Source organism: Xyrauchen texanus, chromosome 33, assembly GCF_025860055.1.
Source record: "Xyrauchen texanus isolate HMW12.3.18 chromosome 33, RBS_HiC_50CHRs, whole genome shotgun sequence".
NCBI classification, from domain to species: domain Eukaryota; kingdom Metazoa; phylum Chordata; class Actinopteri; order Cypriniformes; family Catostomidae; genus Xyrauchen; species Xyrauchen texanus.
This window is the reverse complement of record NC_068308.1, coordinates 15,589,616-15,613,164: the sequence shown is the minus strand read 5'-3', so window position 1 is coordinate 15,613,164 and position 23,549 is coordinate 15,589,616. Positions and strand designations below refer to the sequence as shown.

The window sequence follows — 23,549 nt, the reverse complement described above, 5'->3', positions numbered from 1 at the left end:
TGCTTTTTAGCTGTGTTTTGTTTAGCTCATTTAAATTGTGTAGCTCTAAATGTGTATATAAAAATAAAGAGAGATAGGAATTCAATTGTTTTTCATTTTAGAAAAAGCATTAATAATATTGTATTTGATAGAATGCAATGACATGGATGTCTGTCACTGTGTAACAAGTTCTATTTTTTAAACTCACTGTAAAGGGTCGTGTTGTCCATGTGCCCTATGTAACTTGATTTTGTCGTCATCTCATTATTATGTGTATAATATTATTTTCATAAGATAATATTATTATATTGTATCTGTATATTTGAAACTATAACTATATACTTTTCCAATTTATTTATTTTATTTTATTTATTCCATGTATTTATTAACTGTTTTTGAGTCTTTATACTGCCAAAATAAAATGTTTACATTTAATGTGCAATAATAAACCATATACAGATTTAAAATGCTTTTTTACATTAATGTACAAGTTGTATATAGTAAAACGTATAGACAAAAATGTTGCAGACAAATAGTGTTAAATGCATGTCAGCTTATATCAGAATATCCATAATTAATTTTGTATTATCTTAAAAGTTAGATCAGTTTTTCCTCTTAGGATTTCTACACGCCTGCAAAAAATTTTATTGTATTATTAAGGCCAGAGGGTGGCGCTACAGACAATGTTTTTTTTACTGAAGCTCGTGTGGACTTGCGATGCACTGGAAGGTTCTTTGTACTGCAATTCAATACAGTAGTGCAGGTTCATCCATTTTACACTATTTGAAGGACTTAAATGCATCTTATGCAGCATAAATGTGTCCTTTCAATCTTTTGGATATTGATTTTAGCAACAGCACCAAGAGGAATTTTGTCATGAAGCAAAATAGTATTTTATATATATATATATATATATATATATATATATATATATATATATATATATATATATATATATATATATTAATACAAAACAACAGCACGTGATCTTAAAATAATTTATTTTCTTTGTTATGGACTGTTTTTCAAACTAGTGCAAATTCATGCAAGCAGAGGTAAACATTTTCTTTTATGTTGTCTACACTAGTTAGTTACCAGTTGCAACCAATCACAACAGAGAATGAAACCAGTTTGAGAGATTGGCTATAGAATGATATTGTAGACCAGCACCTACTGCTGTACACAAATGTGCTGCAATGCCTCAGTTATATGTTGGTTTAATATGTAATCTTTCTGTTTAGTTTAAAGACTGCAACAATGACAAGTTATATCTATGCTACACAGTTTATTTTAAATCATGACATTTTGCTAGGCATCATCAATCTTTGAACATGAATCATGATTGAATGTTGTTTTTCACCCAAGCTCTTGTTTGACTGCAAAAACTAGATATCAACACATAAACAATGAGCAGAAAAGTGCTGTTGAAAACAATTATACGATGTTATTGCTATCCGTTCCCTGCTCCTACTAATGTTCCTTATCACACCCTCAATCTGAACCACACTCTGATATGAATTCTGACACACAGTGTAATCTGGAAGATATGATACATTGATTTGAACAGCTATGGAGTCATCAACAAACCTATGAAGAATTCTGGAGATTTCGTTTTTCTCTTCAATCACATTATGATTTTGCCTGCTCTCACAGACAACAGCCCTCTTACTGATCAACTCACACTCTATGGTGTATAGTTTCCCAATACAGAACCAATTGCCACTGCAACTGTGCAAAAGCGACTTTGAGTTCCTTGATATAATGGTCAGAAATGTTCACTGCCATCCAAAGTCCATGCCTGCCATTTGGTAAAACTTCATGCTGTGGGGCTGGTAGAATTCCCTAAGTTTCAGAATGACCTCTGGGTCAATTTTAGGGTGAGTTCTGCCTTTGGTGTTGCCCAGACAGTGGGGTTTGCTACTGCCTTCTGGCTTTTTGAGGCAAGGAAATCCCTTTGTCTTGTTGAAGTAGAAGTGTTTGTCTGTAATGATCCTCTGCAGACCAAGAAAGTCCTGTACGCGACCCAGCTCGCCCGCCGGGTCACTTATCAGTCTCTCTCCATGGACAAAATGGATCTGCGAGAGAGGAAAGTAGGCCAGCCACCGCTCCAAGTGCTTGGCGTACAGTCCAATGTACAGAGGGCTCCAGAGAGAGTCTATCTGTCCTGTGGTTCTGTTCTTAAACGTCAGGCTCTCAAAACTAGGGATATCAGGGGTTTTAGAAATTATCTGTGTGTAGTCTGAAATGGCGCGGGTGATAGGGTCCCGAACCACAACAATTAGCTTGATATCCCGGGACATGGCATGGATGCGGGCCGGTGTCTCTGGCGTAACAAAGTATCTGGGCGTCTTCTCCATTACGATTTGCCCATCAAGAGCTTTGGGCATCATGCTCCTGAAAGAGACAGAAAAGAGTTAGGAAAGTCATCAAGAAAAGTGGACTTGCTTTTCTAGCCTACTGCCATCAATCAATTATTTACACCGGTCCTAAGATCAGCCAACACAGTTTTGATTTTCTAAATCACATCACATCCCCAGCACCAGCACCAGCTCTTTGGCCCAGCAAAACTGAGCTAATGGGGTGACATGGCTTTTGTCCTCAAGCAGATAAGCCCAGGTCTCTTCTAGGGTTTAAATAAGAAGTCAGGCAGTTCCCTTCATGCTCTAAATGTGCATTTGTAATGCTGCTTATCGTGCAGATATGCAGCCGGCATCACTCACAGAGGGTAACCAACATACATGGAAAAACAAATGGAATGCATGTGTCTTGTTCTTACCGTTGGCAGATGGGACTCATTTGTTTTAAGTGGCTCATAGGCCCACCGGTTTAATGGTCCAGCTGCACCCCACCTGCCTGTACAACATGGCCACATCTAATGCCTATTTAAGGGACTACTAGTAGAACTCTATCAAGTAGGGCTGCACAATTAGGTCAAAAAGTCATATTGCGATTATTTAAAAAAACATTGCAATTGTGATTTGAACTGTATTTATGATAGATAAAAAAAAGGTAATGTTTTTCAAAACAACACGATCACAAAGTCGGCAACTGTATGCCGATGGGCTGACATACTGCATTCTTATCAGACATGTTTGCAGTGGTTTCAGTGTATTTATCTTTCCTGGTGCGATTGGCAGTGTGTTGCATCATCTGCGTGGGAGACTAGGGCTCAAAGACACACAGTAACCACGTTTGAATAATCAATGGCGAGCATGATTCGGAGGTTTGACTTTTCCATCTAACATTACTTTTTTCCTCCACTAATGGTTAAGGTAATGTTTGTGTTTGGATTGGATTGGGGGATAGAATCTATAAATATATTCTTTTCTATTCATTGTATAACATCCTGTAAATCTTAAAACAACTTGCTTCACTACTAGCTTTTGGCAAACTATCCTTGATATAAATGGAGCTCACACATGCCCATTTGTCCTACAACACCTACCGATTTGGCCACCGGGGCAGTGTTTCGAAATATCGGTCAACGTATAATGATTTTGACGAAAGAAAAGTCGGTCTACTCTTTCCGATTTTACTGTGAGCTCACACTGATCAAATGGCTACTGGGGTTTTCACACTTGATTCCTCTTAAAAAGAACCAAACTGTGACCTTTTTTTCAATTCACCCACAAACAAAGAAATATATAAACAGTGAAACAAAGAAGAAATACTGTGTTCTTCATATTCAAATTGTGCCCATCCACATTGGACCTGTATATATTCATTTTTGCTATTTACTAGGCCTTAAAAACAAATAGGCTTATACAAACTATTCTCTACTGTATATAAGATAATCCTAATAAATGAGGCTTAAAGTCAAACTGAAGTTGAACTGATAACCCATTTGTTTTAAACTTAAAGTGGAAGCTTTTGTTAGATTGTCATTTTCATTTAATAATTTTTATTCATTTTATTAAATGTAATTTAAAAATGCATTATATTATAGTTTCTAAATATTTTATATAGATGTATTATATGTACATTCCTTCCTTATAATTTAGTATAAGTCTCATAGTAATGAACCAAAGCAACAAAAGAGAACCCAAAAAGCTAATTGTATATCATCAAAGAGATGACAAATTACTGTTTGTCATCCCTTCAGATGGGTCGCGGAGGACAGGCCATATGATGCCTCCTGTGTCCTCTGGCACGAGACAGACTTACATTGCTGTGCCACCCGCATCCCTTCAATGCAAGCTCCTGCCAATACAGAAGCACACCACCTATAATAATAATAATAACAATTCCTTACATTTATATAGTGCTTTTCTAGGCACTCAAAGCGCTTTACATAGTATAGGGTGAATCTCCTCAACCACCACCAGTGTCTAGCATCCACCTGGTGCCGCTATGCCAATCCCAAGACCTCCCTGCAGTATCAAAGACTTCATCTGAGAAAGCACTTAGCCTACAGACTTCCCTGTTTACCTATGGCTATTATGGGGCCAGTCTATTAGATCCCACCATTAATTATTCACTCGCTTTCACTGATGTGACCGGTTCAAACTTGCAGTGGACTCTATGTGTGTCCTCTGAGATTTTGCCCTCCAGCTAATGCAAGAGTGCTTTCTGCTCTCCATTCACTATTCACAATAATAAGAAACAGAGGAATGTGTTTAAAAACACTGAATATACAGTGGAGTGTTTGATGCTAAAATGTGCAGTACATTTTGAAAAAGTCAGTAATCCAATTTATATGTTCTATGTCTGTTTATATTGTTTATATTTTATTAAATGTATCAGAAGCTCTTTCAACATATAATCACATGCAGGATATGAATTATAGATATCAACAATTACATTTTCACTAGTTAAAATGCTTATTCTTGATATCAGGAATGTCATTTGTACTAGTGAAAATGCTCATTTTTATTTCAGTAATTATGTAAAAAATTATGTCATTAACTATGCAAATACCCATTCTTGATATTAACATTTTTATTTTATCTAGTAAAAAAACATAATTCTTGATATCTGTAATTGCATTTTCACTAGTAGAATTTCACAAATATCTTTCATTTATTTCAATTCAAAACCTAATTACAGATACCTATAATTAATTTATTATAGTTGAAATTCCAATTGTGGGTAATTAATTACTGTAATTTAATTAAGTTTTCAGTGCAAAAGATTTTGTAGCACATTACATTTCAAATTCTTGTAATCAGATCACTGTTAATGACTTTCAATTAATTGAATTGGCTTACACATTTCTAAACTAATTTTATACAGTGAATGTAGAGTCATGAATGATGTTAATATGTATATCTGTTTGTGTTTTATGACAGCCAATGTGTGGCAGGGTGGAGGGCGGGGCCGGGTCGTGATCCTGCGCGCCCGGTCCCGTATTAGGCTAATTATCTGTCCCTGAGGTTTAAAGGCCGACAGCAGAGGGCTGTGCGAGAGAGAGAGATCGTTAGCGGACATGTCCGCCATGTGTGTTTGTTTATGTGTACTGTTAAGTTTTTCATTAAAATATTATTTATGTTGAAAAGCCGGTTCTCGCCTCCTCCTTGCCCCATCCTTGAGCTGTTTTACACTGGTGCCGAAAGCCCGGGAGGGAGGAGGGATACGCCGCAGTAGAGTTCTCGCCACTACCGTCCACTCTAACGGAGCAGCCGCGGCCATCTGCCGGGGGACGAGGAGCCCAGCCGCCTGAGCGAGGACGATGGCCGCCGACCGCGAGGGGAGGAGGGGCTCTAGCCGACCGCCTGGAGCGAGAGAACCGCTGCCAGGGGCGGAGGAGTCGCCTACCGGCCGCTGAAACGCGGCGGGGTTGGAGACCGCCGACCGCGAGCGGGGAGGGGCTCACTGCCGACCGCCTGGGCGGGAGAACCGCTGCCAGGGGCGGGGGAGACCCCTTCTAGTCCCCGGGAACGCGGCGGGGTGTTCCGTCCGCCAGGGGCTGGAGGACTGCCGCGGATCCGCCCGGAGAGGCGCGGCTGTCGTCCGACAAAGGGTGGAGGAGTGGCCGAGGAACAAGCTGCGGCGTATCGGAGAACTGGCGAGTAAGAGTTTTTTTTTCTCATCTCTCTCTCTCCTCTCTCTCTCTCACTGTCGCTCTGCGTTGGCCTTTACCTCTCTTAAAATTTATAGTTTTGGGGGGGTACTACACTCTTACAGGAAGTACCCCCCATTTTAATTAGTTCTGTTTCCCTCCCCTTGTCCCCTCCCTCGTCCAGGTAGATGGGGATGACCTGCCGGCAGACAGCGCGGAAGGCGCGCCCTCCCCCAGGGAAAGAGGGGGATGTACGTCAGGCCGGGGGCTCCCCAGCCTGAGAGAACGAGGGAGGAATGTGGCAGGGTGGAGGGCGGGGTCGGGTCGTGATCCTGCGCGCCCGGTCCCGTATTAGGCTAATTATCTGTCCCTGAGGTTTAAAGGCCGACAGCAGAGGGCTGTGCGAGAGAGAGAGATCGTTAGCGGACATGTCCGCCATGTGTGTTTGTTTATGTGTACTGTTAAGTTTTTCATTAAAATATTATTTATGTTGAAAAGCCGGTTCTCGCCTCCTCCTTGCCCCATCCTTGAGCTGTTTTACACAATGGTTGTTTGCCTCCTAAAGAGTCAATGAACAAGGAGGAAATATAGGCATTATTTAAATTCTTAGAGTGGAAAACAAAAGCTTTTCTGTGAAAAGTGTTTTAGAAAGTAATTTAAAAGTAATTAGTAATGTGATTACTTGTTTTAGATAGGTAATCGGTAAAGTCAGTAATCTGATTACAAATTTAGAGAAGAAATTTGTAATTTTAATGACTTTTTTTAAGTAACTCACCCAACACTGATCATATTAGCAAAGCATATTTTGCAAGTAAAATTATAATTTTTGTTTTGAATAGGAGGGATGACAGATTATTGTGAAATTCAATAAGTGAAAATGCAGTTACAGATAGGAAAGTTTTTTGTTGAAGCAATTCCATTTTTTACATCAAGAATGGGTATTTCTTCAAGTAACGACGTCATTTTTCTAGTGCACTTACTGTTATCAAAATTTGCATAAAAACTTAATACTAAATGCTTTGGTGCTGACTAAGCATCTTAGATATCAATTGTAAGCAATTTGGACAGAATACATGACTGGTTCTGGTACTGGCTGCTGACTGACTGGTCTTGGGACTGGCTGAGAGTCAGTCTCATTCTCTTCTTTCAATTCACTGCAGGACTCAGAATTTAGATATAATCCTCATATTTGGACAATTATCCTCATATTCATCCTCATTCTACACTCCAAAACACCATATTTCTAATACAACCCCAATTCCGAAAAAGGGACAGAATGAAAAATGCTATTTGCTATGTTGAAAGCACCACACTGTATACTGTATAAGGGGCCTCTAAAAAAAGCCTAGTCCTTCAAGAGCAAGGATCATTCAAGACTTGACAATTTGCCAACAGATGCTTCAGCAAATAATCCAATACTTTGAGAACAATGTTCCCCAAAGACAAATTGGGAGGATTTTGGGCATTTTAACCTGTACAGGTCACAATATAGTTAAAAGATTCAAGAAAACTTGTCAAATCTCGGTGTGTAAAGGGCAACAAGAAACCCACTTCTGAATGTGTGCGATCTCTGATCCCTCAGACCTCACTGTCTTAAAAAACATCATTCATCTGTAATAGATATAATGAACATGGGATTGAGATACAGTAACTTTAGTAAACCTTTGTTAGTCGGCACAATTCGCCGCTGCATCCACAGATGCCAGTTAAGACTTTACTATGCAAAGCAGAAGCCATACATCAACACTGTTCAGAAGCACTGCCGACTTCTCTGGGCTCGTCTTGTCTTAGGTGAAACAGTAGAACAGTGGAACTGTGTTATATTGTCTCAAGAGTCCACATTAGGGATGTGCCCGAAGCCGAATACCTTACTAGGAAATGCATAAATAATGACTTCAAAATGAATAACGGATTCATCCATATAATATAAAAAATATTCGTATGACTGATTATCCAAAAAGCACAAGGATAAAATGACATTATAAATAAACATATAAAAAATTACAAAGAATTTATGAATCTGTGTGGCCAATATTTCGAAAGTGTAAACCTTATGAATGAAAATCCGCACATTATGATTTCAGATCAGACAGGCACGGTCGTTTGCAGTCTCTGTTAATTGTGCGCATCTGGAGCTTATCAATTGAAACATTAAGATACAACATCATACACTTTCCACTTCTTAAAATGTCTTTGCTAATGTATCACACAATTCACACGTGATTCCCATGTATTCGTTTATAGCCTAAACCTGAGCGCGATGTTAATTTCCTGACCTAACAGAAATCAAATGCCCTGCCGATGTTCACTCTAGTTTTCGCTCGACCACGATCACATTCCCGCTTAGCCAGATGGGATTCAGTACATACGTTTTTTATCGTTTGCAGGATTCCATCTCTAAGATAACTTTACCTACTGTTGCAGTTTGTTTGTACTGTCTGAGGCAAGGCTCTCGGGAGCACGCATGAAAATCAGACAACAGGCTTTAATAGGCTAACTAGGAAGTCCGGGAAGGGCTCATTTTTTAAGTTGCATTACAAGCCATTCACACATTGGCAAAAAAAAATGCTAATATTACATGAAAATTGATACATCTTGCACCTTTAAGGAAATTATCTGATTAAGACCCCCAAAAAGTTAAAATGCTCCATAAAGGTTTAAATGCCCCATAGTGTATTCATCTATTAGGAATATTCCTCCTTATGTAAAACAAAGAAACTGAAACATGCTCCATCTTTTTTTTTCTTCTTCTTCTTTAAACTGTGCTACCTCTGGTAAGGCACTATATAAAGTTAACATTATTATTATTATTATTATTATTATTATTTAACTAAATAATGGTGTCTTACAAAAATTCCTGATTGATTTAATTGACTTTCACCTTTATGTAGGCTATAATGATTTACTTTTCTTTTAATGTTTGTATTTGTATTCATTATTCACAGCCAAATGTGTGCTTGACATTTCACATTTTTCTTGACACCTCCTGCCTTCAGAATAATGTTGTTATAAATGCACAGACAAACGAAATTCTGTTTCATGCAGATATTAATATCTGAAATACAAGGAGAAACCACAGTTAACAACATATTCCACAGTAGCCTACAAATTCAGCTTCCTATGGTAAGAAAAAAAATTATAATATAATATTTCTTAAAAAAAAAAATTGTATAATAATAATAATTATTATTATTATTTTTATTATTATTAGGCAATTATTGTGAAAAGGCATATACCAGCAGGGTTGGTGAGTAACAGAATACGTGTAATGGGATTAAGTATTTAAAATATAAAATATATGTAACTGTATTCCACTACAGTTACAATTTAAATAATTGGTAATTAGAATACAGTTACATTCAAAAAGTATTTTAATTACTGAACAGATTACTTTGCATTTTATTGTCATTTGTTTAATTTAATATTTAGTCCTTTCAGATAAAAAATGTTTTACATATAAATTATGTGATCCAAATTACATTTCAACAGCGGTGAAACTTTCTTATGATGTGTTACATTCATACGAGCAGACAGAGAAGTAATAGAAATAAAGAAATAGAAATAAACCTTGTGTAAATTGTCAGCTTTACGCTAAGCTAAAATGATATTTCTAGCCATTTTACATGCACGTTACCAGGAACGATCATCTTTTTTATCAAGAAAATTCACGTTAGAACATAATTTATTTTTTCTAGTAAGACCTTTGATATTAGGGCAAAAATCGGATTCTCAATCATAATTTTTGTATTGTTTTCCTGTAAAAAAATTAAAAAATCCTTAAAACATGATCAATTTAATATTTTTTTTTTAGAAACAACACTGCATAAGATATTTAGGTTTTTCAGAGAATATATTTTTAACGTGTGTATTTTGTCTTACTGTACTGGCAGAGTTTTAATAGACAAAACAAGTGAAAAAAATCTACCAGTGCTGAAGAAGTAATCCAAAGTATTTAGAATACATTACTGATCTTGAGGAATCTAACAGAATACTGTCACGATTCCCTTGTTGTCTGCACTGTGTTTCACTTGTCTTTGTCTAAAACTACACTTCCCACAATTCCCGGCCCTCATCACTGATAGCTTTCATCATTGTTTTCACCTGTTTGTCATTTGATCCTCATTACCTTGTGTATTTAAACCCTGTTTTTTTCCTTTCCCCTGTCGATAGTTGTTTGTGCATGTCATGATATTCTGTATGTTTAAATCCTGCCCGTACTCCCCTTTGATGGTTTTTCATGTTTATGTTGTGTTTTCCCCTCGTGGTTGTTTTGTTTGTTCCTGGTGTTATTTTATTTTAGTTATCCTGTTCACCCTTTTTGCTCATCTCATTAAAAAGAACTGCACGTAGATCCTCACTCCTCATCTGCCTCTCTCTGCCAAACGTAACCGAACGATCGACCACCTATGGATCTAGCGGTTTTTCAGGCAAACTGCCGCCTCCTGAATTTGAGGCAAGGAAGCCGCCCGGTGGAGGACCATGTTAGAGACTTCCTGGACCTAGCGAGGGCCACTGACTTCCCTGACTCCTCCCTGGTGGTGTTCTTCCGGGATAACCTGACCGGTTCGCTCAAAGAGCGGTTGCCACCGGCGACGCGCGGCTGGACGCTCTGCAGTTTTGTGGAGGAGACGCTGCTGGCATGCGGCTCGCCATTCACTGTGGATGTTGTGGAGGAGGATCCTGCCTCTCCTCCCACAGTGGTGACCCTCCAGTCGTCCATGGCTCGTCCTGTTTCGCCTGCCCCACCTGCCAGCAAGCCAACCCCCATGCCTGCCTTGATTACCACCTGCCGCTCGGAGGAGGAGGAGAAGAAAGGCTTCAGCTTCCCAGCTCACGCCAGCCACGGTCAGCGAGCCAGCGCCCACACCAGCCACGGTCTGTGAGCCAGCGCCCACGCCTGCCACGGTCTGTGTTGCCAGTCTCGTCCACCCGGAGAAGGAGGAGAAAAGGAAAGGCCTCTGCCCTCCAACCTCTGCCTACCTCGGCCAAGCAGCCAGCGCCTGTAGCCTCGACCGCCCCAGAGCCAGCGCCTGTAGCCTCGACCGCCCCAGAGCCAGCGCCTGTAGCCTCGACCGCCCCAGAGCCAGCGCCTGTAGCCTCGACCGCCCCAGAGCCAGCGCCTGTAGCCTCGACCGCCCCTGAGCCAGCGCCTGTAGCCTCGACCGCCCCTGAGCCAGCGTCAGTAGCCATGACCGTCCAAGAGCCAGCGCCCCTCGAGCCTTCCAAGGCTCCGCCTCTCGAGCCTCCAGTGTCTTCCAGGCCTCCGCCTCTAAAGCCTCCTACGGCGCCACCTCCTATGGCTCCGCCTCCAGAGCCTTCCATGGCTCCGCCTTCAGAGCCTTCCATGGCTCCGCCTCCAGAGCCTTCCAGGCCTCTGCCTCTAGAGCCTCCTACGGCGCCACCTCCCTCGGCTCCACCTCCAGTGTCTTCCAGGCCTCCGCCTCTAAAGCCTCCTACGGGTCCACCTCCTATGGCGCCACCTCCCACGGCTCCACCTCCAGAGCCTTCCAGGCCTCCGCCTCTAGAGCCTCCTACAGCGCCACCTCCCTTGGCTCCACCTCCAGTGTCTTCCAGGCCTCCGCCTCTAAAGCCTCCTACGGCGCCACCTCCTACGGCGCCACCTCCCCCGGCTCCGCCTCCTGAGCCTCCAGAGCCTCCCTTGGCTCCGCCCTCGGCTCCGCCTCCTGAGCCTCCCACGGCTCCGCCCCTGAGCCTCCAGAGCTTTCCATGGATCTGCCTCCCACAGCTCTGCCTCCTGAGGCCCCTGGGCCTCCCGAGCCTCCCTCAGCTCCACCTCCTGAGCCTCCAGAGCCTCCCTCAGCTTCGTCTCCAGAGCCTACCTCAGCTACGCCTCCTGAACCTGTCCCTGTCCTGTGGCCGCCTCCTGAACCTGTCCCTGTCCGGTGGCCGCCTCCCAGGCCTCCTGAACCTGTCCCTGCCCTGTGGCCGCCTTCTAAACCTATCCCTGTCTTGTGGCCGCCTCCCAGGCCTCCTGAACCTGTCCCTGTCCTGTGGCTGCCTCCCAGGCCTCCTGAACCTGTCCCTGCCCCTTGGACTGCCTTCTTGCCCTCTGTGCCCCCTTGGACTGGCTTCTTGCCCTCTGTGCCCCCTGGACTTCCTGTCTGCCCCGTGTGCTCCCCTTGGACTGCCTTCTTGTCCTCTGTGCCCCCTTGGACTGCCTGTCTGCCCCTTGTGCCCCCTTGGTCTGTCTGTTTGCCCCTTGTGTACCTTCTTTTGTCTGCTAGCCCCCCCCCCTTCACTCCTTGGATGATTTAGTTTTTTTTGTGTTTTTTTTTTTGGATCGTCTGGAATCCGTTCCTTTTGAGGGGGGGTTATGTCACGATTCCCTTGTTGTCTGCCCTGTGTTTCACTTGTCTTTGTCTAAAACTACACTTCCCACAATTCCCGGCCCTCATCACTGCCAGCTTTCATCATTGTTTTCACCTGTTTGTCATTTGAGCCTCATTACCTTGTGTATTTAAACCCTGTTTGTTTTCCTTTCCCCTGTCGATCGTTGTTTGTGCATGTCATGATAGTCTGTATGTTTAAATCCTGCCCGTACTCTCCTTTGATGGTTTTTCATGTTTATGTTGTGTTTTCCCCTCATGGTTGTTTTGTTTGTTCCTGGTGTTATTTTATTTTAGTTATCCTGTTCACCCTTTTTGCTCATCTCATTAAAAAGTACTGCACGTAGATCCTCACTCCTCATCTGCCTCTCTCTGCCAAACGTAACAAATACGTTACAAATTACATTTTACAGCATTTATTCTGTAATCTGTAGTGGAATACATTTCAAAAGTAACCCTCCCTACCCTGTATACAAGTCATATTTTATTCATAGAATCTAAAGAGTAACATTTTAAAATAGGCATTTAATTTAGTTTTAACGCACTTCCGGTTTAAGACCCACCTCCATCCAGTTCTATCTGAATACAGAGACAGATCATGTTGCCATATGAACAGATACAGATACAGATAATGGCTTCAGAAATTTTTGGCATTCATGTGCATTCAATGAAAATGCGTTCTTTTACATGTTATTCACAGATAATGAGGTAAAGCCAATGAAACTCAGCTCAAAAAATAATTTATTGTGTTATTTTTCTTTCAGGAAATGGGACCCACTGAACCCGCAGGCAGACCACCACGTAAGGGTTCTAAGTCACTTTGGCTTGCCCATATAAAATGTGTACCTAACTAACAACTTTTGGTTCCTAGAATGTTTTTGGAACATTAGTTAATGGTTATAAAAACAAAAACGAAATAAATGGCATTTATATGAATGTGAGGGAAAGTACATAACTTAGGTCACCAATTCTTTTCACTATTTTAGCAACTTTTTGTCTTCACAAGAATATTTCAAACAGTCCTGCAGTGTGACAAATTAATATTTTAAAGTACATGTATTTAATGTGTACTGCATCTGAAAGCTTAGGCTGCTGACTAATGGCTTAACCGACAACGTTTCTTAATAAATGTAACTCTAAGAAAACTGGGCTCAGAACAGTTTAAAAAGCACCTTATTTTCAGCTTACCTCTTTATACAGTCTCCAAAAGCAGCATTTTCCAGCTTTCAGACGCTGCCGTAGTTTACAGCCAGATCTCATTAAATTATGTGACAATGGCAAAATATTTGCAAACCAAAATTACGTGCTTCATTACACATATGGCTGCAGTTTCCCAGTGAAATGTCCAGCAGGGGTCTCCAAACTCAAGTGAAATTATGCCATTAAAAAAAATTCTACGTATATAGGACTGCCGCGCTACGCTTTCTTATGCTAAGCTTGTTGGCTCTCCTAAGCAGAAGAGTTCTTGTTCAGAAGAGTTCTCAGATGAGGTTTTTAAGGTGAATATTAGATGGATGTTTGAATGTTTTTAGCCTAAACCTAACCAATAGTGTCCTACATTTTTGCTAAAATGTGGTTAAAGTAACTTTCAGTCTGTGAGACTAGACTGGTAGTTTCTCAATTAATATGAGGTCATAAAAGCTGAAAGATAACAGAACAAAATTGTCATTGAAGAATCAAGAGCTAGGTCTGGATTTAGTGGACAGGTATGTCTTTGTTTGTAAAGTGCTCACAGAAAATCAAGATCAATCTAAGCAATATGGATTCTCTGTAATCTTTGACGCTGCTTCATTGTTTTCCACAATCACAACAGCCCAAAGGAGCCAGTGGATAGGTCTCCTCTAATTGAGGCTGCATTTGGCTGGGCCTCTCTGAGGTATACTGAATAAACCAAATGGTGCCCTGGGTATTGATCATGATGGGGGTATGATAATTTGGGTCTCAGCTGGTGTGGGGGTGGCAGGTGGAGTTTGTAGATGGGTCACTCTATGGCCTCATCAGCAGCTTGCTGTGCACAAACAGATGTGAGGCAATTACCCTGTCTTCTGTCCTGGCATCAACTACAGCAATGGATGTGATACGCATTTCTTTCATTCCAATGAATCTGTTTAATAGGATGATACATTTATTTCTATTTTAAATGTAATAAAAAATGACTTGGGAATGTTGATAAGCATGAAATGGGACAGATTATGTTTTTTAAACACTCAAACTGTTCTCTTACAGTTCCACATCCATTGTTTGAATATATATCTATATATATAGATATATATTAATGAAATAAAAACACATTTTCCGCTACTTACACTTTGCACAGAACCAGCAGAAAATACATGTTTTCTTAACAGTTGTCCATTTTATTTTTGGTCAATTTAATTAAGGTGATAATTATATCCATGCAATCATTTCTGATAAGCTTCACACACATAAAAGTAGAGAAGGCACATGTAAACAGTTAGACAATGGGAATTATGAAGTGTGTGAATTTGTGTGTTGGTTTCTTTGCATACAGAGGCCATTGAAGACCCAGTCAGTTGTAACTGTGCCCTGTCCACATCCCAGAAACATCCATCATAAGGGGCTCAGACGTTACCTCCCCATTCCTGCTCCCCTGAGGCACCTAATGAGAGCTGAATTGCCAATGGAGCATCTAAGCCTTATGTTGATTTCATAGTGTGCATACAGTACACTTATACAAAGACATCTAGTAACCATAAACACTCATAAACAGAACTAGTTTCATGCCAGGCTACCATATTCTTCCATTGGCTATAATTATCGAACAGTATTTAACAACTGGCAGTCAGATCTGCCCTGACCATGTTTTTTTTTGTATTTTTGTTTTTGTTTTGTTACATGCCTTACTTCATTGCTGTCTGTTTGAAAGGCATGTGGTAATTTACTTGTTTAAGTGTTCGTTACAAACCTAACTATTTTCACTGTAAAATAATATAAATGTTTTTCTATTCCTCTATTATTATCGTCCTACTCGTGGCCACTATTTTGATGAGTATATTCATAATACATTTGGGAAGTAGAGGCACTGCTCATATTGACAGAACGCATCAATTATTAATCATCATAAAAAAAACTCTTCTTGGAAAAAGCCTAAATTGTTATAAAAGTAACAAGAATGCTCACATACTTTTCTATGAATTGCAAAATAATCCTCACAATAGGATGACATCAGATGCAAAACTAGTAAATCAAATTACAGCTCACCCCTAGGAGTGATACAGCATTATTATCACAAGAGTCCATTCCAGAAGGACTTATAAAATACACAATGTTTTTTTTACCAGATGGTTACAGGAAATTTCTTGCCATTTTAGGTTCAGCAAGTCCCTCCAGTATACCTTTGAATCAATTATATTGATGTGTTTCTAGACTGCAAAAGCTGCAAATGTACATTTATGTTTAAAAGCTCTCACAAGGATACAGGGGATGGTTAATAATGATGTAAGATATTTTGTTTTAATCTCAAATATAGTTCTACTATCCCCTTGGACCATTGACAGTTCTCTATTGAACTTGAATACAGCGGATCTATCTGATGCGGAATTGAAGGTGACTTCCAGCAAATAGATTTCTTTAAAGGAAAGTGGCAGTGTTGGCATCTGAAACATGAACTCAGAGTCTCTGTACAGATTGTGCATCGGCAGGAAAAAGACTCTTGCTCACTGTAACTGAATCTGCAATGACCAAATCTAACTGGTTTAATTCTTGCATGAACTCAAGGTCAAGCATTGGGCCAATCAATTGAAGAAACACTATAAGGAGAGAACATCCATCTATCACTTCATTCTTGTTTCAGATCTTATCCAAACTTTACTGTCTTTCTTAAATATCTGAATTGAGATTATGAGACCAGCATCCCACCCCCTCACTTACACCTACAGATTTAATCTACCCTTGATAACAAGATTAATGACTTGTCCATTCCATTAGGTCCGTATAAATCACTGTGGACTCAGAATTAGTGTTTGGCCAGATATCTATAGGTCCTCTGACCATATAAAGTCCCTGGCACAGATCATTATGTTTGGTGGAAAAAGTGACTCAGGTTAGAGATCAATTGACAGGTCTCACAATAATGTCAAGTGGCCTGTCATGCTGTGAGGTCCATCTGGTCCCAGCCTGATGACAATCTGCCTCTTCTCTGCTCAAAGAGACCCTCTGAGCATAACACAGGGTATTTTTGTTCCAACATCACACAAATGCATACACCCAATTGAATATCAAAGCAATATCCTTCCAGGCAATACGTCAAATGACAATCACATAATTGTTCAGATTTCAAAACCATTTTCAGTGTATTGACCAATTAATCTGAGCATAGACTAATTATATGCACTAAGCAAGCCAATTGTGAATTGACAAAACAATCGATCAACTGCTTTAAAGATAAGTAATTGAGTTTTGTCAACTCTCTGAACAGTCAACCATAAAATTGAATGGTGTGACTATATTGAGGACACTGACAGAATATCTGATGGGCTTTTTGATCAACCAGTCACTGTATTCTGTTGACCAGCAAACAAATAAATAATTGATCTGATGCCTAACAATACAAGGCCACACGACATTAGTGTCTCCCACAACCCAATCAGCTAAATCTGTCAGTTGCTTTTACATCATTCAGCATGCCAGGAGCTTCCAATGATGAAACTAGACAAGACATATTTCAAATTGAGCCATATAGTCTTTCAAACACAAACTCCTGGTACAATTGAGACACAAATTGCAAGGTTAAAAGCAAGATCTGGCAACAGCTCCAGAGACGATTAACACTGCCAACTTATATCCAGCCCCACTCAGTGGATTGCAATGGCCAGATGGTATTATTTCTTTCACTCCTTTATGAATATCATACAGCCTACTGTTCTATTGATACCACGCCTCATCAAATAATACGCTTATGTTCATCTATAATGGACTTTTGAGAGTAGATTGCATCAAGGTCACGCAATGGTGAAACTCGCACTTACTTTAGGGCAGTATATAGTAAGCTCTAATCTGTGTGTGGAATTGTAACAGTGGGGGTAACACTTTACTTTACAGTGTCCACATATTACATGTTTACATTTACAATTATTCATGTAGCTTTTATTAAAAGGAACCTGCAAATAAAGAATGCTACGACACAAGTAATAAAGGCAAAGTTCCAAATTTGGCTTGGAAAGTGTGCAAGTATAGCCTACATTCAGTATTGGGTAATGGATTATATGTAATCTATGTGAGTACATGTGGATTACATTATCAGACTTGATTTAAAAACCCTGTTTCAAACCTGGTATTAAGATGCGTTTCAGGTGATCCGATCACATGTGGTCAGGTGAAACATATCTCTGTTTACACCTGGTCACTTAAATGCTTTCATGTGACCACTTGACGTACATCAATATGTACAGTATTTGATACACATTGTGCAAAGTTAATCTATGCACAAACGCAACATGTCAAGCAGAATTATCTGTCTTTCTACTGTATTACCTGTAGTAAAGGAGCTTCAGGTGTTCGTGCTTGTCATTGATTTGATATCAGACAGATCCGTGAAGCTCTCATGATTGAGTATGTATCCGCTTTTTTTACATTTCAGATTGGATGGTTATTTCCTTTTAAAGCCGGTCATAAATGGCAAAGTTTAAACTAGGGCAGCGGTTGATTGACAAGTGAGGGCCGCCAGGAAGCACAAAGGACGGATTAGCCTTTACACCTGAAATGCGATCCGATCACAAAACCTGTTACACCCCATCTAGACCTGTATTTATGGCTGACCACATGTGATTGGATCACCCGAAACACATCTTAATACCAGGGGGAAACAGGGTCAAAAAGAGATACAAACTGCTGTTTGATTTCATATTTAACCCTTTTTAAAGAAATTAGTGCAAATTAGTTAATATACACTTCAAATTAGATTTTCATAAAAAATGCAAAAAGTAATCCAAAGGTAATCAGATTAGATTTATTTTAACTTCCAAAAATCTAAAACATTACATTGCTGGGTACAATTTTAATTGTGTCATTTTTAATCAGTACCAGATTACATTTCAGAAGTAAGCTACCAACACTAAAAAGTAGTGCCCTGCAATTGTTACATGGGAGCTATTTCTACTTGATATAAACCTTCAAATTAGTTTTGTTTGTGCAACCTGAATGTATTCAGGTTGGTTCATAGATCCAATAATTGTCTAAATAAATAATTTTATAAAGAAAAATAAAAAAATATGTATGGATGAAACCAGTTAATTTAGATTTTACAATTGTTCCCCTACGTGTTTATGTAATATGTGAACACATACCTATTGCCAATTGCAGTTTACGCATTGCATGTTACCAGGCTGATATATAACTACAAAAACAACACTAACGACGTGGAATTAAAAAAAACTACCACTTGCATATTAATAACTCTACTTACAATCTTATAACACTACACCAACGACACTAATGTTAGACGTGACCACCGTGCCACTATTACCTGTACCAGCTGAGTCCACGCGCATAGTGTCTGTCAAAGAAATGCGGCTCGGACCCAAGAGCTCGGATGTCAGGATGAAGTCTCAAGAATTCCAGAAGCGCTCTGGTTCCTCCCTTCTTCACTCCGATGATCAGAGCGTGTGGAAGTCGCCGGATAGCGGTCCAATCTTTCCCCGAGCTGTTGGTTGAATTTACACTATCTTCCTCCGCGTAGTCAGGCACCGTTAATATTTCTCTGAGTACGGTCTTATTATGGCGCTCTCGGTACCATCCCGTTAAAAGCAACGGTGAGTTTTTGGAACTGTCCACCAAGTCCGACTCGCAGCATCCCAGCAAAAGGTAAATGAGAGAGACGCATATAATGCTGAAGGACAACATGATTACAAGTTTCTGCAATAGTCTCCGGATGTCCAGGAGTGGCATGTTAAAAGTTGCCATCCCGCTGAAAACAGTCTGTAAACGTCCATTCTACTCAGGACTTTATTCGTTTAACTTTGACGAGCTGGAAACCGAGCGAGCGAATGACAGCCTCTTGTCCTGAAGACATCGCCGTTCCCATTCCGGACAATGTGCGGAGCGACATTCCTAGTGTCTCAAAATCTCAGTTTGGTTTTGAGCTTCAATGTGTGAGAGAGATTGATTAGAGCATTTATTCCCGTCGTATTTCCATACTTTGCACGGGGAGCAGAAAAACACCGATTGTGCCAAGGGGTCCCGTAGGATTCCTGTCCTGGTCCTGCTCTCGGCCTTTGATTGGAGGGTCATGGCTGGAGGCGGGTTTAATTCTGCTGAACTTGCAGAGACAACACAGATACACGAGATGAGCTGGTGGTGTTAACATGGGGTGAAATATGGCATGCATTATTTTTACATTATTTGGATACTGTGATGTTTTTATATGAGGTCTAAACAGAGAAGGCCCAGTGTGTGTGGTATGGGATTTATTATCCATTTATTAAAGTAATACTTCACCTAAGAATGAAAATGCTGTCACAGTTTAGGACACTATAGAGCCTTATGTCATTTAAAACCTGTGCAACTTTATTTCTTCAGTGTAACACAAAAGACATTAGCATTTCTATCCACACACATTTTTATGCCAATTGCAAAATAAACGTCCTTTCTACTCAGTGCTGGATGGAAACACCAAGATGCAAATAAAATGTTAAAAATGTGAATAAAAAACAATTCATTTATTACATTTAATAAAAGATCCACTGTGGCTTTAAATTCCATATCTATTGCCAGTTTCCTCAGAAGTGACAACACACTCTCACAGAGTGAATATTCGTACAAGTTGGCTTTGAGTTGGGCTAAATCATACTGAGTTAGATTGTATGAAATCATTTGACTTTTGCACCAGTCAATCAGATGATTCTCCCTTGTCTCCTTCTAAAACACAACAATTACTTTCTTTGGTCATACAAAACATACTCTTTACACTTCAAATCATCCTTATAGACTCTACTCTATGGTTAGGTTTAAATAAGGGTTTGGGCAAGGCTATAACCATGTCATGAACATTGGGGGGACCAAGGTGTTGAGGTCACAAATATAGTGGTCATCTTTTATCCTTTAATATAGTAAAGGCACTGAATGCAATCATTTTCTGAATAAAGGCTTGAAAGCCGATAAAGGCTCAACAGTTTTATAATTTTTGGTTTTAAAAGCTCCATATTTTTAAAGTTCACACAGAAGAAGGCAAACACTGTGTCTGCACTGCAAGAAGTTTACCTGATTCAGTCATATTTTCTTTCTTTTTTTGCTGTCTCAAAGAAAAAATATATATAATTTGAATTTCTTTTCATCATTGATGTATCTGTAAAATGACATGATTGTGTCTGCTGGACTAGCAAAAAAGAAAATACTCAAAATTATTTACTGGCCTCAAGTTGTCCCTCATTGTTTTTTCCACCCAGCAGAATCTTAACACAATATTTACTTCAAGAATCCTAATGCTGCTCTTTTCCATACAAAAACAGTTCATATTGAGCACTGCTGTAAAGGCCCAAAGAGAAGAAAACCAGGGCTGGACTGGAAAGAGAAATCAGACTGGGATTTTACATAGCAACTGGCCCAAAAGCTGTTAAGGGGGGGGTTCGCTGTCCTTTTCTGCATAACGCGGTGCCGTTTTGTGGTCCGTTCTGCATAACGCGGCTGCTCATTTTAGCTTATCACGGCCCATTCAGCGTGTTTCGCGGCCGACCCACCAGCCTGCTTGGTTTTCCCGATGGCCAGTCTGCCCCTGATTGGCCCCAAAGTGCGTCGGCCCACCGGGAAAATGCCCGGTATGCCAGATTAACAGTCAAGCCCTGCATTCAACACAAAACTGTTGTGTGGCCCTAGAAAGCTTGGAATATAGTGAACGAGTCATACAGACAACTGTAAAGTACATTTTCCATTTTTAGGTGAACTACTTTAACTGATGGTTCATTTTTTGAGCACAAACCTGACAAGACATACTCAAAATAAAATACCTTTTAAAAGAAGGCTCTTAGGAGATGATGTACAAAATTCTGAATAAATTAAAGACATTAAGAAATTATTTTGAAAATCTTAGTTATTTTAAATGATTACTTAACTGTGCCATATGTAACTTTTTTTGCCAACGTGTGAATGGCTTGTAATGCAACTTAAAAAATGTGCCATTCCCGAACTTCCTGGGTTGCCTATTAAAGCCTGTGGACTGATTTTCATGCAAAGGGAGCGGGTCGCTTTTGCTGGGAAAATCCAAAGGATGTGACATTTATGCGCTCTCCCGTAAGCATTGCCTCAGACAGTAATAGCTTCTCTCCTGCGTCAACAGACACTCTGCAATACTAGGTAACATTATCTTAGAGATGGAATCCAGCAAATGTCCAGCTCCTAGCAAAACACCGACTCTTACACAAACTCAGAGTAAGCCAAAAAATAAAAAATGAATTATCTACTGAATCCCGTCTGGCTAAGTGGGAAAGTGATCGCGGTCGAGCGAAAACTAGAGTAAACATCAGCAGGGCATTTGATTCCTGGAGGGACCTTTGTTTGGTTTTGGGGATCAAAACCGACACTGAATTGGTGTTCTTCTTACTGGATAGGTAAACTTACAAAACTGCAAAGCATGTGAAATATAGTGCCATAAGGATTGATCTGTGTAAATTTAGCTAAACTACAATAACAAATGAAATGAATGCTAGACAATGTTCAAGATAATGCAAAAAGCTCCATTCATTAGTGTGACGTAACTTGGTTATACAGAAAATATATACAATCTATTATTATAAAACAATAGTGCATCGATATATCAAAATGACAGTTGTGATTGAAACACATCAATACTGAATTGTGTCAACATATTTATAATGTACAGCCTATTTTATATACAGCTACTGTCAATATCCACCAAATGTATCTAACAGCTATAGATAAAGCTGACTACTAACGCTGATATATGCTATCATATAAATGCAGTCAATGTATCATGGAAAGGAAAGTTATTACTTCAAACAACAGTCTCATATAGTCAGACTGATATCCACACTTTGTTTTTGTCCTGTTCCAGCACTGGAGAGTCAAATATAATATACAGCCTCAAAGTTTGTAGTAAAACAATCATAACTGTGTCATTTTATCTGTCAGCATGATGCTGGTGAATCATGTTCAGTCTCTTTGTCCGTTACGTTATTGTTTTAGTCAATGCTCGCTCGCTCACGTCCCTATGTAGTGTGTGCACGAGCACGAGCAACAGGTAGCTGCTGCAGTTCACTTAACGGCCACAAGTGTCATTAATAACAAGGGTTTCTGAATATTACATACTGCACCTTTAATAATATTAACATTTGCATTTTTTTATTTGTTAGATGCTTTTATCCTAAGTGACTTACAAAAGAGGAAAACATAAGCGAATCATCTTTAGGAGACAGTGTTACGAAAAGTGCCATACTACAAAGTTTCACTAACATCAGAATAGTATACAAAACAGATTAAAGTGCAACAAGATTGTTTTTTTTTTTGTTTGTTTGGTTTTTTTTTGAGTCAGAGAGAGAGTCAGTTTCACGGATTGTGTTGGGAAGGTCATTCCACCAACGTGGTATGATGAAACTGAAAGTCTGGGAAAGTGTTTTGGTGCCTCTTTGTGTTGGTATTTGCATTAAGAATATATGACACTGTCCATGCCAAAATGTAAAAACACAAAAGGAGTCACAAGTCACGTGTCTTAACATGTTCTAGTTTTAATCTGAGTGTGAAAACTGCACTTTGTGGGGTTTTTTTAGATAATTTTCTTCGACAAGTCAAGAGAATTTTCTTAAAAGGTACTTCAGAAACCTGCCAGGTCACCACATTCATTCAATTCCTTTACAATATTCACACTTTCACTCTTTGTCTTAAGAACTGCTGGTCAAATATTGCATGTTTAGTTAGATACTTACATCTCACATCTCACATGACATAAACACTTTTAACCTGAACTGCTAGCTGATGCACGGCGTTAGAATAATCCACAAGGTTCCAGTTTAGCTTCTTAAATTGAAGTCCTGCCTTCATCGATTTGATTGGATCATATGGCCATAAAAGTATAATAAAATTAATTAAAATATGGATCCCAATATCACCCTATTGCATCCCCTGATGCATTGTTTTAATTAAGAAGCCATTGGCGTCAATAGACTGATGCGAAGAGCATCAGAATTTTATCACTGTGAAATTATATGTTCAGGACAATTTTGTCATCGTGAAATGAAATACTGGGGTTTGATTTTCAT

General features: G+C 39.7%; 1 protein-coding gene across 1 annotated transcript; it reads right to left on the bottom strand.

The window, feature by feature from the left end:
• Nucleotides 1-995: 995 nt before the first annotated feature.
• On the bottom strand, nucleotides 996-19,603 carry hs3st3l (heparan sulfate (glucosamine) 3-O-sulfotransferase 3-like). The gene is made up of 2 exons (XM_052103176.1): nucleotides 18,809-19,603; nucleotides 996-2,373 (listed from the first exon to the last, which is right to left on the bottom strand). The coding sequence occupies exons 1-2, from the start codon at nucleotides 19,243-19,245 to the stop codon at nucleotides 1,755-1,757; spliced, it is 1,056 nt and encodes a 351-aa protein (XP_051959136.1). The 5' UTR covers nucleotides 19,246-19,603; the 3' UTR covers nucleotides 996-1,754.
• Between the last annotated feature and the right edge of the window lie 3,946 nt (nucleotides 19,604-23,549).